At 37.3% G+C, this 14853-nt stretch overlaps 2 protein-coding genes across 3 annotated transcripts in view; one reads left to right on the top strand and one right to left on the bottom strand.

Annotated features, from left to right (window-relative positions):
* Positions 1-311: 311 nt before the first annotated feature.
* Positions 312-7145, top strand: chst7 (carbohydrate (N-acetylglucosamine 6-O) sulfotransferase 7). Its single transcript, XM_058777955.1, has 2 exons — positions 312-1769; positions 4979-7145. The coding sequence occupies exon 1, from the start codon at positions 496-498 to the stop codon at positions 1744-1746; it is 1251 nt and encodes a 416-aa protein (XP_058633938.1). The 5' UTR covers positions 312-495; the 3' UTR covers positions 1747-1769; positions 4979-7145.
* slc9a7 (solute carrier family 9 member 7) overlaps positions 5916-14853 on the bottom strand; it is a 44087-nt gene continuing 35149 nt past the window's right edge. The window contains exons 15-17 of one of the 2 annotated variants that reach the window (XM_058777956.1): positions 14296-14378; positions 12401-12506; positions 5916-8160 (exon numbers count right to left, since the gene is read on the bottom strand). In XM_058777956.1, coding sequence (XP_058633939.1) covers positions 7897-8160; positions 12401-12506; positions 14296-14378 — 453 coding nt within the window. In that variant the 3' untranslated portion in view covers positions 5916-7896. The remainder of the gene's footprint in view (positions 8161-12400; positions 12507-14295; positions 14379-14853) is intronic. The other variant, XM_058777957.1, reaches the window with a different exon arrangement.

Raw genomic sequence — 14853 nt, 5'->3', positions numbered from 1 at the left:
CTTGTGTTCACATTTTATAATGGCAAGTTATCATATGTGTTTATATATTTATACAATTTATTATACAATTAATCTATTTAATAATTACATTGTTTAGCTTGCCCAAACAATGGTTTGGTGTTTCTGTATGTTAACCTACCTTTTGATAATATCAAAATATGGCACATTTATATCGCACAGTGATTATTTTTCATAAGGGCAATTTACATTAAAATAAACTGTGCTCATATTTTGGTAGGTAGTCGAGGTTGGCGTAATTCCCCGCACCCGCCCCCGCCCCCGCCCTTCAGGCTATATGAGTGACTTCCTAACTATCCAATCACAATCCTCTTGTGAGCAATTCCCGCTAGCCAATCCTGGCAGAGGAGGCGGGACTTGAGGCATTACGGCTGTAAAAGATTCCACCCTCTAAAGTTTACTGCTGTAATCTAACAGTATTCATCGAGGCAGGCGCCTCAGTTCGCCTTGATCCGCGTCTCTCACTCCGCTGAGGCCATGAAGAGAAGGCTTCAGAAAAAATACATCATCTTAATTCTAGGATACTCCGTGGCGCTTCTTTTAATTCCCTACGTACTAGATTACCGGAGCAAATCGTCCCACATTAAAGATGGATATCAGCAACAAAAGTGTCCCGATCTGGAGAGCACCATCGCCCTGTGGAGTAGCACCAGGACTGGCAACTCAACGGAGGTGGAGGACTCCGGCAACAGGAGTCAGTCCAGAACGCACATATACCTCCACGCAACCTGGAGGACAGGCTCTTCTTTTTTAGGGGAATTATTTAATCAGCATCCTGATGTGTTTTATTTATACGAGCCCATGTGGAATATGTGGCAGGCGCTTTATCCCGGGGATGCGGGCAGTTTACAAGGTGCAGTGAGAGACATGATGAACTCTCTGTTTAGATGTGATTTCTCAGTGTTAAAACTCTACGCAGGCTCGTCCAACGTAACCACCTCTTTTATTTTCGGATGGAAAACCAACAAGGTCATTTGCTCCGAGCCTCTCTGCAAAGCGTATAAAAAACACGAAATTGGTTTAGTTCAAGGAGACGTGTGTAGCAAATGCCACCCCAGAGACCTCAAAGAGCTGGAGAAAGAGTGCAAAAAGTACCCTGTGATGGTCATCAAAGACGTGCGGGTTTTAGATTTGGCGGTTCTGGTTCCCCTCATGCGAGACCCCGCCATCAACCTCCAGATAGTCCAGTTGTTTCGCGACCCCCGAGCCGTGCATAATTCTCGGCTGAAGTCTAAACTGGCTCTGGTGAAGGAGAGCATACAGGTGCTGAGGAGCAAGAAGCAGAGCGACAAATACAAGCGCCTTCTGGTGCCTAGCAACAGGGTCCATAGAGCAGAGAACTACGTCTCGAGCGCGATGGAGTTAATATGCGATAACTGGCTCAACGACATGTTGCTCGTTATGAACGCTCCTCCGTGGGTGAAGCGAAACTACATGCAGCTGAGATACGAAGACCTGGTCCTCAGACCCGTTGGCGAGCTCCAGAGGCTCTATCGGTTCTCCAACCTCACCCTTTCTCCGGCCATGGAGAAGTTTGTGGTGAACATGACCCACGGACACGGCTATTCCTCGGATAAACCTTTCCTCATATCATCCAGAGATGCCAAAGAGGCTATTTACGCCTGGAGGGAAAGGCTGAACGTGGAGCAGGTGAACCAGGTTGAAGCCTACTGCAGCGAGGTCATGAGACAGCTGGGTTATCAGAAGAGGAACCTGGACAAGACCTAAAACCACCAAAACATGAGTTTATGGTATGTGTACGTGTCTGAATGTCAACAAAAAGGTCAAAAAATGTGACTTGGTGTCAACTAACTATGGTCCCAGAACTTAGTTGAGTAAATAGCAGTATTTTTATTTTTTGGTGAACTATGCCTTTAAAACCAACAGAAAAGTTATATGGTTTTTGGCAAAGAAACCATTGTAACCCCCATAGCATTTCTGGTCAAACGTTTGGGGTCAGTTTATTATTATTAATTACTTTTATTCAGCAAGGACAAATTAAATTGATCAAAAGTTACAGTAAAGGCATTTATATTGTTACAAAAGTATTTCTACTCATGCTTATTTGCTATTATAATGCTATTTTTAACTTTTTTATTCATCAAAGAATCCTGAAAAAAACCTATCACACTTTCTAAAAAAAGTATTACCCAGCACAACTGTTTCAATCATTGATAATAATAATAATAATAATAAATGTGTCATGAGCACCAAATCAGAATGATTTCTGAAGAATTGTGTGACACTAAGGACTGGATTAATGCCTATTCCTGAAAAATAATGCTTTTAAATTGTGATAATACTTAACAATATTACTGTTTTTACTGTATTTTGATCAAATAAATGCAGCTTTGATGAGCATAAGAGACTTCTTTTAAAAAATTGCCACCCCCAAACTTTTGAACTGTATCATGGCACTGCCACTGTACATTTTTATAAGGTAACTGAATTAGTATCAGTATATGCATTACAGTATTCATTGAAAGCCATATATATATATTAAAGTGCCATACTATTACATCTGATACCATCACTGTAAGATGTACTGCATATAGTACTTTATTAAGGGAAATACAGTTACATAAGTACAGAATTAACGTGTTGTTTTGTAAAGCTGATTTTAAATCTAAAAGAAAAGTACTATGGATTATATATACTTTATAATATACTTTTAGGGGAATTGCCCTTCATTTATTATAATTTAATGATATTTACATGTAATATGTGTAACAGGGTCACTGTGTTCTACTACTCTTTATTAGGTCAAACAGATCCATGATAAGATGGGGCATGTGTTCGGGCTGCTTTAGATTAGCTCCGAGTTTAAATTTGTTAGATGGGTGAGTTTTACATTCATCTAGCACGACTATACATTAATGCTTCTACCCATTAGATAAGAGGAGTGCGAGTCCAAGATCGATTATGCAACACTGCAACTACTGTAGTTGTAAAGATTTAAATTGATTTTATTGGCAGTGTGCTGTTATGCAGTATATGTGAATGCCATGCACATACACTGAGTCACTGACAGCTTTATATCAAAGGTTGAAGGTGTCACTTCTGATCTGTATAATGATACATACAATCTCTCTTCGGAGAACCAAGTTTGATTTTATAATGTTCAACGAAAGTTATAGATTTCAGTTAGTTTCTCGTTTAGCTAAAATGTGTCAACATCATCGATTCACGTGCAAAATTTTATTTTTTTACCATTGGGAACACTGTTGAGCAGTGGTTCAATTTATTAACATTAGGTAATGTATTATATATCATAAACAACAGGTTTTAACTAGATTAATGATCATTTATAAATATACTATTGTTTAGTGTTAATGTTTGTGTATGTAGAAATGTTAACCAAGATAAATGCTGTAAATATAGTGTTTGTTGTTATATTAGCTATTTTTAAGAACTAATGTTAACATACAAGACCTTGGATTAAAGTGTACCATTTCAGTCAGTAACTGTAAAAACACTGTCGAGGGCAAAAGTGCAGAATCAGTGCACTATATTCAGCATTTAATGATTGTGAACATTAATTAGAGACAATAGAAGAGGAGTTTAGCCGGTGTCATCAATTCAGTCTGAAACCGATAGTACATGGTGCCAGTGAAGTCATAGGGTTAATACTGTCCTCTTCAACTCAGGGAAGTGGAAGTTGTATGGAGGCCCAATTTTGTCATTTCCAAACAGACCTGGGTCAGCAAAATGATCAGTTTCACTCTTGCTGTAGCCGGTATAATGGTTAAAAATCCTGTAAGTCAAGTCAGCACAACATATAAATATCCTCTCAGTACTGTAAAAATATCCGACAGCGGCACGCATCAAATCAATTAGCCATCATGCTCGAGTCTGATTTCATGTAAACGGTGCTGTATAACAGAGCGATGGATCATGATACAGGCTTCTTTGTTATTGCTATCAGCGTCATGTGATGAGGGGGGGGCTGGTGTGACCTAACAGACCTACCACACGTGGTTGGAACAGGCTTAAATAGGGACTGCTTTGTTTTGGTTAGTCCCTGGAGGGACCAGCTCAATCTGTGAGGGCTCTGCCATGACTACACTTAGACATGTTTGCAGCAGACGCAAACGGCTTGACCAGTGCAGACCTCAAGTGTCCCCCAGTACCAGATGAGGCAACCTCCAAGACCTAGAACTCATCACTGGCTTATTTTCAAATGTGACTTGTGTATATTTTTGAGAAGCTTTTGATTGCTTGGGTGTCACGACAACAAAAAGCTAGTAATTAATTATTAATAAAATATTTAATTATTATATCAGATAAGGGAAACTCCGAGATCTAGGACTCATCACAAGCTTATTTTCAAATATGACTTGTATAATATTTTTGAAAAGCTTTTGATTGCTTGGGTGTCACAACAACTAAAATCTTGTAATTAATTAATTATTAATCCAATAATAACAATCAAAAATGACTTCTGATCTGTTTTGGGGGGGGTGATAGAAACAACATTAGTATATTATTAATTATATAATTAATCTAATTTAATTATAAATATCAGATTAATTATATAATTTAACATTATTATTACCGTTATTGTATTAATGTAACTTAAAATATAATACTACCAATAATAATAATAATAATAATAATACATTGTCTTAGAGGGTTAATAAAAATGTACAAATATTTAAATATATTTATAATAATTTAAATGCTAGAAAATAATATAGCTGTTCATATTATACTAATAACTATTAAACTAATATTTGCTTCCAGTATGAGTAGGCCTATAGGAACCACATTGTTTCAATTTAAAAAACTGTGACAAATACTAGCAATGCAGAAATTACACTGTACTTTTATAACTACACTTTGTTGACATTCTATACAAAATCATTGTTTTCAGTAAACATCCCAATATCTCCTGTCCATATCAATAACAAAGCTAAAAAAAAAAAAAAAAAACTAAGTTATGTTTCCCTCTTTGCTGTAGAAGCCTGATGTGCTGGAGGAACAGGAGGACAGAGGGGGAACAGCCTGCTATGAAGCTACACCAGAAGGTACGACACCGATGCAGCTGAGGGGCAGCACCCCGAGATCTCCCTCACAGTGCCGTCACGGGGTGCAGAGTAGACGACAGAAGAGAAACACTCACAAACCCATCGACCTCAAGTGATACTGACAAGACTCCTGTAAAAAAAAGACTAACAATAACAAGAGTGGAAACACGTTCCAGATTTCATCCGCAATAATCCCTGCCCAATCCCCAGCAGCCCATAATCAGACATACAAGACCGAGTCTTTACATGCTGGAGACAGACAGACATCCCACTGAGTGTTCAGTTCGCTGGGAGGATTTCATAATGAAGTATTCCTGTATTCATCAACAATGTATGAAAAGAGGATTATGCATCAAGGACACTCCAGTTTCTGTGGTACTGCCCAAAAAAAACACAAATGCAGAGCTTCTGTGAAGCATAAAGTGCAATTCAGTGAACTAAAGATCTAGAGTAAAAGGTGGAGAAAGAATCCTGATTTCTCTCCCCAAGTCTGAACACTCCCACTGGTGTGAGATTTCCCAGTTTCCCCTGGACATCACCAGTTTGTTCTTTTCGTACGAAGTCTGCACTGGGCTGTTAAACTGTGCAAAATGTTGTGGTCATTTGTGTATGAAGAGGATAGGATTGCAATTTGAATAGTTAAATAGGCAGAACGCCTCATCTAAAACTAAAACACACAATCATGAGGACACAGGTGTTTTTGCGCTTTTACAACATTGACACTATTATCATTATGTTAACGTTGTTTTGTCATTTTAAACAACATTTACTCGAAAGTTACCATCAGAATTACCATCAGAATTAATTAATAAATGAACAAATCTGTTATTTATAAATAAAGCTTGTATACTTTTTGTTGTAAACACTAGTTTTCTCGTTTTATTATTCTTATTATTTAATGACATATAAAATAAATCAAATACCTTACTTGGGTATTGCTACTGTAGCCCACTGATACATTGGCTTTTTTTTTTTGTAAACGTACAATTGATAAACTACAATCCATACCACAGTTTTTTTCCCACATTATTTAACAGGCTGAGTGAATCTTAATAGGGATTCAAATGGGAAAACTGAGTGTTTTGGTGTTTCATACATCACAGACAAAAAAACAGCAGCTTGATTATGGATTTTTGTTGTTTGTTTATATACTGACATGCAGAACAGCAAGTAAAAGATGAATGCTACAGGAGGGAGATACATATCCTGAAGGTACACACAAGTCCACCATAGTATGTTCAGAAAAAAAAAAGCTATCAGACAGGTTGAAAGAGTCATTCAGAGGAGGAGTGACTTCTTAGCCGGATTACATGTGAATTCAGTCTTTTGCTACAGCCAGTTTAAGGTTCTGCACCTCAAACCGCGATTGCCATGAAGCCCGCAAGGCTCATGTGCTAGCCGAAACTCCACATAAATAGTGCAAATCTCCTTGATTCACATTTATGTTCTGATCAGATGTTGAACTAGTTTACGCTGAAGTGATGCATTTCCTCGCACACCTCAAGCAAACAGACAGGCGCAAGTGCAGACCGTTGTAAAGGTTACTGAATGGAAAGAGTGCAAAGTTAGTTTATTGTGTCGAGTATAAATCGGAATGAATGATGACTTATTTCCAACATCTGTAAGTTAGTTATTTACTAAACTCTCGGACTTTAGACTTGCATTCATTAACATGATTCATTTCTAGACATGGAGGATGGAAGGAATGCGCATTGGCGGTTACTGGCACAAGGCCACCCGGTTACTGTATGAACACACAAACAGCCGGGTCAACACACCAGATTCCTGATTTCAGAATCGCCGACTGCTATATAGCAGCAACTCGTACACGTGGAAAAATCCACCTTCAAGAACATTCTAATTTGAGGAGGCGCAAAAGGAATGTTTGATGCAGATCTGAAGACTCCTTGATAATTACACCGTTCTGCATCTCAAATTCTGGCTGCGAGTGTGCAAGTGGTTAATATGCTAATATAATAAAGCAAAACATGCAAGGACTGCAGCTCAGCTGCAGCTAAAGTGCACGGCTCATACACTCTGGTTGCATCCAGCTGTTCAAAAAAAAAAAAAAAAAAGTCTCACGGCTGTGCAGATCAACATTCATATTTACAGCGACCGGCACGTCAATTTGGCGTTCATACAACCAAGATACTGCAGGAAGTGTAAACTCCAACTCACTAGAGTTAAGTATTACAAGGTTCCCGTATGCAGTCATGAGATGAGCATGCACTCATGTCAATGTTGCCATTGTGTTTGTGAGCTTTCACAAGCACCACTGCCATGGAATATTTACAAACATTATGAGCTGCTTGCTTATTCGCCTGATGGGAAAGACGAGCATTTAAATGCAAATTAAATACTGGCTGTTCATACAAAACTAAAATACTGGCTCAATCATATTTGTCAATCATATTTCCAGTTTGTAGCAGCAATGCTAACAGAAAACAAAAAATGATTAAGCTAAAATGTTAATATGAGGCGGGCAGTGTGTGTGTGTGAGAGACTGTATGAATGTGAATGTTTAGGGCAGCAGAGACCATTCAGTATCAATCCCTCATCATAAGGACAATCAGTGTCCAAAGCTGTCTGATATACAGTTTTTTATATTTTTTCTTCCACAAATCACATTTTCAGGAGCAGACTCAGAATCGAGTCTGCCACAGCATCAATTATGTCGCCTCCGTTTCTCTGAGAATAAACCCTCCTGATCTCCATCTTTCGGTTCCCTTGAGTGTTAAGACCCCCTGCATGAGATCTTTGGAGGGGTCGTGGGTGGTCCGATGGATTAATGTGCAAGAAAAGTGGAGGTATGGAGCGCAGGGAGGCGTGGTTTAAGGTTTGGGAGGCGGGGTCAAGCGTGGTCCTCCATGGGGAAAACGAGACGTGTGCCGCGGCTCAAGAGCTCATGTTCACGCGTGTCCAGTTCTCGCTCCAGAGCATCCTCTGACGTGCTGTCGCTGCGTTTGCCGTTCACACCCCAGCTGCCGCCTGATCCTTCGGGGCCAGAGGAGGACGAGGCCCCATTGGCTGTGATGGCTGTGTCACCATAGGTCAGCGTCAGGTCTCCTTCGTTCAGGATGAGGTCTGAGTCATTGTCTCGCAGCGGCTCATGGTTCTGCGGAGCACAGTGACAAGTCGGACATGAAGGGAGGAGGACGGGATGCTTCAACACACACATACGCACAAACACTGTTCAAGCTCAGCACAAAGGTTCATGAGGGACACTGTGGAGTCACAAGACGACAGAATAAAAAGAAAAATACACTTATGTCCTTGTGCAAAGATAAAATTAACACTTACCTGTGTGTAATGCAGCCTTCAAGTGTCAATGGGAATATTGTATGACAAGTTATGTGTACATGAATGACCAACTAAGTCATGATTAGAAAGGGAGAAACAGTATTCTCAACAATATTCAAATGGTAAAACTGTAATATTAGAACGGCCGTGTAGACGGTAGCAAATATTTTTGACAAGGTATGTCTTGAGATTTAGAAACAAAAGAAAAAAAGATCTAAAAAAATAGGGGGGGGGGGGATAGAAAGCCTCGTAAATGTAATGTAAGTGCAAAAATAGAAGAAAGAAAAAGTCTTTAGTTAAAAAAAAACAATTTCTTAAAATAGATTAGATACATTAATAAGAAAAAATTGAAAAATTAAGATTTTCTTGAGATTTAAAAAAAAAAAAAAAAAGTGTAATGTTTAATTGTCGAAAAATAATACACACCCTTTACATTTTGGCTATATTTACTGCATTATTAATAATTACTATATACAACAGAGCTCATAAACAACTGATGTTAAGTAAGCTAATGACTCACATGTTAGGTTTGCTTCGTGAAAATAATTTATTTATAAGACATCAAGCATGAATCATGTCAGTTTTGTAAAAGTGACTGACATTTACTTGAGCTTTCTGCGCAGAAAAAAAAAAAAGATCTTTTGCTGTAGATTTTTAAAATTTTTAAGTTTATACTATCTTGTTTCTATGGAAGACCGTTGAATAAAAAAAAATAATAATACATTTTAAAAAAGTAGTTGCGACTTTTTCTCTCACAATTCGTACTTTTTTTCTCAGAATTGCATGATACAAACTCGCAATTCTGAGAAGATAGTCTTTTTTCCCCCTCAAAATTGGACTTTATAGCTCGCAATTGCGAGTTTATATCTCACAATTCTGAGAAGGAAAGTCGGAAGTGCAAGATATAAACTCACAATTGCGAGAAAAAAAACATTGCGAGTTTCTCTCGCAATTCTGACTTTATAACTTGCAATTGTGAGTTTATATCTCTCAATTATGTGAAAAAAAGTTGTGTTGTGAGATAAAAAGTCGCAATAATCTTTTTAAATTTTTATTCAGTGGCGGAAACGGGCTTCCATATATTTCTGATCTGAACAGAGTCATCGCAATAATAAAACACAAATGTAGGAGCTTCCCAGGTGGACTTGAAGGCGGCATAAGCAATGTCTGCAAAAAAGCAAAACTCTGTTCACACGATGCATATGTGACAAACATTCTGCAATAAAGCATCTCCCACAGTCAAGGCTTGCCATTCACAGATCACTGGGTTTAGTGGTACTTCATAGAATCACTGGGTGCTACTGAAGGGGGTTTTCACTGAGGCACAATTACACCAGAGGATTACACTGTGTGCCAACAGATCAAACAAACTAAACTCTGTTACGCAACAGTTAGCTTCACATATAGCTGCTGCTAAATCCTTTGAGAAGGATCTAAATAATGCCTGTTCCATGTTAATGGTTTGAGGTGGTGTGATTTAGCCCATGAAAATCACCTGTTTAAGCTCTCAAAGGCTCTAGATATATAGACAAAACCTTTATAAAACCTGTAAAACCCTGTTTTATATATATATATATATATATATATATATATATATATATATATATATATATATATATAAAACAGGGTTTTACAGGTTTTATAAAGGTTTTGTCTTGTATTAGCAACGCTTTAAAGTTCGAAAATACAACTTTAATTTGAAAAAACTACTTTAATTTCTTATTACTTTAATTCCTTACTTTAATTTGAGTACAAATGTCTAAAGATTCTTATATCAGCATACATTTATTTGTTTTATTAGAAATTGATCAAAACATTTGATTAAACAAGAGCATTATTCAAAGAGAAAAATCATTTAATTTTGTTCAATTTCTCAAAACAACTTAATATCTTTAATTTGCAACTGTAAATGTATCTTGACTTAAGGATATTTAGATATTTATATTGGAACATTTAATACTTGACTTTACGAATTTACCTTTACGTTTTAAAGCCTCAATTTTTGGAAGGGCAAATTTTTTTGGACTTTTTTAGTACTTTTTAAAACATGCAAGAACCCTACACTAGTATGGACCATTATTCTGTGTATTTTTGCTTCACCACTGAAAACTGTTCCATAAGAAGCCAAATCAACAGTAAAAATCACTCTTGGAAACAATTCTTGCCTAATCAAAACACAGGAACAGAACAACAGTAAGTGTTGCATATTTTGCATCAATGACTGGCAAACAGTACTTTATCCCATACTTAACCTCCATAAATGAACCATTATCATTAAGAGAACTATTCTGCCCAAGTGCTCTTCAAAATAAAGTGATATAGGAACAAAACAAACAAAACAAAAGTTCAACACAAAAGACCTTTAAACAGAGGAAACTGCACGAATGAAAAAACCTGTTATTCACATTTGAAACCATACAAAATGGATTTAACCAGAGGAAATAAATAACAACCAAAGAAAAACTGGCAGCAAAATTAAACGCAAAAAATTAAGCATAAGTTAAGACAATAAATCAACAAAAAAATATATATTTTTCAGATTTAACAAGCCAGCGACTAATAAAACTGATGGAGGAAGTGAATATGAAAATGAAATCTAGACATAGACTGTGGAACAGAGAGGGAGAGCTGGGGTGAAATAAAAAGAGCAAAACAAAACAAAAAAAATGCAATTCAAATTAAAAAAAAAAAAAAAAAGAGACAGTGAACTTAGATACACATGGCGGGTATTAGGAGGACCTAGAGAAAACAATCAAGACAGAAAGAGAGGAATAGAAATATATAAAGACAGACAAACCGGGGTATTTAGATGAACTGACCCAGTTTAAAAGGATGTATGTAACACAAACATCATGACTCATGTTCTGAGGGAAGAACCATTTTCATTATAGGTCTACAAAAACTCTTTGCTCGTATTCACACCATACCATATGCTACGGCTATGAGGGGCATAATTGTGTTACATGGGAGAGAGGTGGGCGGTCAAGCAGTTCTGCAGGACATTTAGCTCATTGTGACCCAACAGCACAATGTAAGACTGTAAGATGTTTGTGAGCACAGCCAAGCAGGCTGAGCTACAGTACTAACATTGTGATGAATAGGGGAATTTGCAGGAGTGAATGGGCCTGTGACCGCTGTGAATAACTGTGTTCTCCATGCTTGAGATACTGGAACGCCTCTCGGGCTCACCATCATCAGAGTGGCATCATGAAAGGCCCTTTTGTGACCAGGCGCACACTGAATGCGTCTTCCTTCGGGTCTGTGTCCAGTCTAAAAGCCTCAGTGCTTTTGTGTGTCTGTCTTTCTCTCTTTTCTTTTCAAACGGGGTTTCACAGAGCAGCAACAACATTAAAAAGCAAGCTATGGAAACCAAAGCTAGCTGTTGAGGAACTCAGAATAAGTTACTTCCTTAGAAACATGGCAAAGTGCAGTTTGAAGTAATGACCAATCTACTAGCAAATAAGGGACCGTTTTGATAATATAGGCATTGGGTTAATTCTAAAATGTATCAGTTTGGATCTACCTTGTTAGTGGATATTTTGAATTAAGGCGGTATATATTAAAAATCAATTAATTAAAATTATTATTATTATTATATTTATATTCATTTTATATTTAATTGATTTTCATTTTATTATATATATATATAAATAAATTTTAAAGATAATAAATACAGATATAAACCTATTTCATAAATAATTGTTCAAATATAATTGATCTTATATAGAAAATTATATTATATTATATATATTATAATTACAATAATTTATAAATTAATATAAATCTATTAAAATTTGAAAGATACTAAATAAACAGATATATTACAATTTGAAAAGATGAATAAACATCCATTTCATAAATAAATAGTTCAAAAATAATTTATTTTATATAAAACATAATAAAATCAATTAAACAAAAATAAATTATATAAATATATAATATTTCCCCAAATTTCATTGATTCCTTTTTAATATTTTTGATAATTATTATTATTTTTTTTAATATATCTAGCAAACTGACTGATTTAATAACTGCGTGTGCGTATGTGGTCTTACCTCATAGGCCTGGGGGCTGGTCAGACAACGAGCCAGAGGACCGCAGCAGGCCGGCAGAGTAGAGGTCAAAGGGGGACCGCTATGGGTCAGGATAGGTTTTAGGTAACTGTACTTGTGTTAAGGGAAACAGATGTGAACCAGGAAGATGCGTCACACTGGACTGAAATATGGTTGAAAAATGTTACTACATTTACTTTCAATTCCAAAAACAATTGAAATCTTGCAGGTATGGTAAAGTCAACGTCATGCAGTACTCACATTAGCCAATCATACCCTATAATACCCTATATTCTCTACCAATTCCAAAAACTTTTCATAGACCCAGTTCTATTAACTTTAACTGTATGCAAAAGAGCAGCTTGGACAGTCTCAAAGCACTCTGGTAAAGTAAATGATGAAATCTTTTATGGCTAAACTAGTTAATTCATAACAGCCACAAATCAACAATGACTGCAAGACTTCCGACATTCATCCAAGTCAAACATTTCAAAACAGCCAATCAATTCAAACCATTCAAAAATAGCATTGCTTATAATGGAAGCTCCAAAAATTCAGCATGGCAGCAGCAAGCGCTCATCTAGGAACAGATATGATTGAGTCTCAGCCACATAATCATGGAGTAAACAGATCATCATCCCCTTAAATAGTTCACTCAGTGTCCAGCGCACAGTTCTAAGCAGGACAGCTAGTACGCATTTGGCAGCAATACTGAGGTTTTTTATTTTTGACAGACAGGGATAAAAATAGAGAAGGAGGCAGTAAAGTGTCGATGGCTTGAAACCAAGAACACCCCGTGATGGATTTGGAAGCGTATAATATGGATGTCCCCTGAAGAGTTAGAGAGAGGTATAGACTGAAAATATCTCTGTAGGATGTCCAATAGCATGGTCTGGCACACAAAGAGAAATAAAACAGGCAGCTGGCCTTTTGGAAAGCACACTTTAATTCACTCCCGAGGGCCTGTGCAAAAGGAAGTGAATGTTGTTGGGTAGGTTGTTGTGACAATAAGGCAGCACACTTGTAAGCTGACAAGCATGGCTGTGGGCGCAGAGAAAAATCGCAAGCTAAGATTCCTAATAAACATCTGACATAAGCTCTGAGGACCTGTGAGTCACCACATGTGGAGCTGGCTAGACACAGCTGTGCAGGAAGCGGACTGAGAAGTGTGTGTGAAAATGTGTGTGTGTCTGCTACTTTCACCTTTAAGCATTATTTCTAGCATCCGTGAGCTAAATAAAACCCCTTTCTTTGCCATTCTGTTTCTCTCACCACCCACAACCGTCTCGCTGAAAAGGTATGGCTACAGTAAAAAAAATAAATAAATAAATAATTGCAGTGGACAGGCCCTGTTAAGAGCTCAAGAATCATTGATTGCTTCATTCAGGACTTGTAGGCTTTGTGAAAACGGACTGCAGCCATTTCATTTGACTTTCTGTGCAGTAATGACATTTCCAGCGGCTCGTATTGAGGTGCAGAGCTCAGACTGGAGCTTTTTTTGGAGTGGGAGTTGCATAAGGAGGGTGATGTTTGTCAGTTCTGGGGTTTAGAGGCTCAGTTAAGGCCTCAGAGGAACTCAAACACTGATCAAAACCAGCTATCCTATGAAATCTCAGAATTATTCATCCTTTCCTCACTCTCACTCCGCATTTAAATTCATCTAGATCCGCTTTAGTGGGTTTCATCAATGTGTCTCTCTCTTTTGGCATTGTCTGTGGTGTGGGAGCAGATGTTTTTTCCTAGTCATTTGCATGGAGCCTAAGTAATCTCACTGGCTAGGCTCACGGAAGAGCAACTGTGAAAGAGAAGTAATGCTCAACCGTGCTTGAGATCCTAATGACGAAACCACAAAAGTGTGCAAGTGTATGTTGTTGTGAATGGCATGCTGAAAAGGATACTTGTGGTCAAAAGTATACCAAAGTCTAAAAAGCCAGGCGCTCTCTTGCTTGGTCTTGCTCTGTCCTTCTGACTGGGTTCCATCCTGAGGAGAGAAAGAGGAAGTAAGTGTGATTTGTTTAATTTACAGCAGGGTTATGCAAACTTTTTCACATACACATATACATATATACATACATACATATAAATAAATAATATACTTTAGCAAATATTGAATAATTAAGATAATTTAAAGCACAAATCATTATTGTGGCAGACAAGTAAATAACTGAACAGATGTTAAAAATGACATTAGAAGTCAGTATGACTGAACATCACTCCATCAGTAGCGAACAGCAAACAACAATGCATGTTGCAATCGAGTTTGTCAGTTTGGAGTTTGTCAAAACCTGATACTTTAAATGTCAAAAGTCTGCCTTTTACTCAATGCATTGTGTCATTTTTTTTTTTCACAGAAGTGAGTACACCCCTCACATTTTTATAAATATTTTAGATCTTTTCATGTGACAACACTGAAGAAATGACACTTTGCTACAATGTAAAGTAGTGAGTGTACAGCT

Source organism: Onychostoma macrolepis, chromosome 06 (genome assembly GCF_012432095.1).
Source record: "Onychostoma macrolepis isolate SWU-2019 chromosome 06, ASM1243209v1, whole genome shotgun sequence".
In the NCBI taxonomy this organism is placed as follows: Eukaryota; Metazoa; Chordata; class Actinopteri; order Cypriniformes; family Cyprinidae; genus Onychostoma; species Onychostoma macrolepis.
Note: the sequence above shows the minus strand (reverse complement) of the source record. Positions and strands in the feature narration are given on the sequence as shown.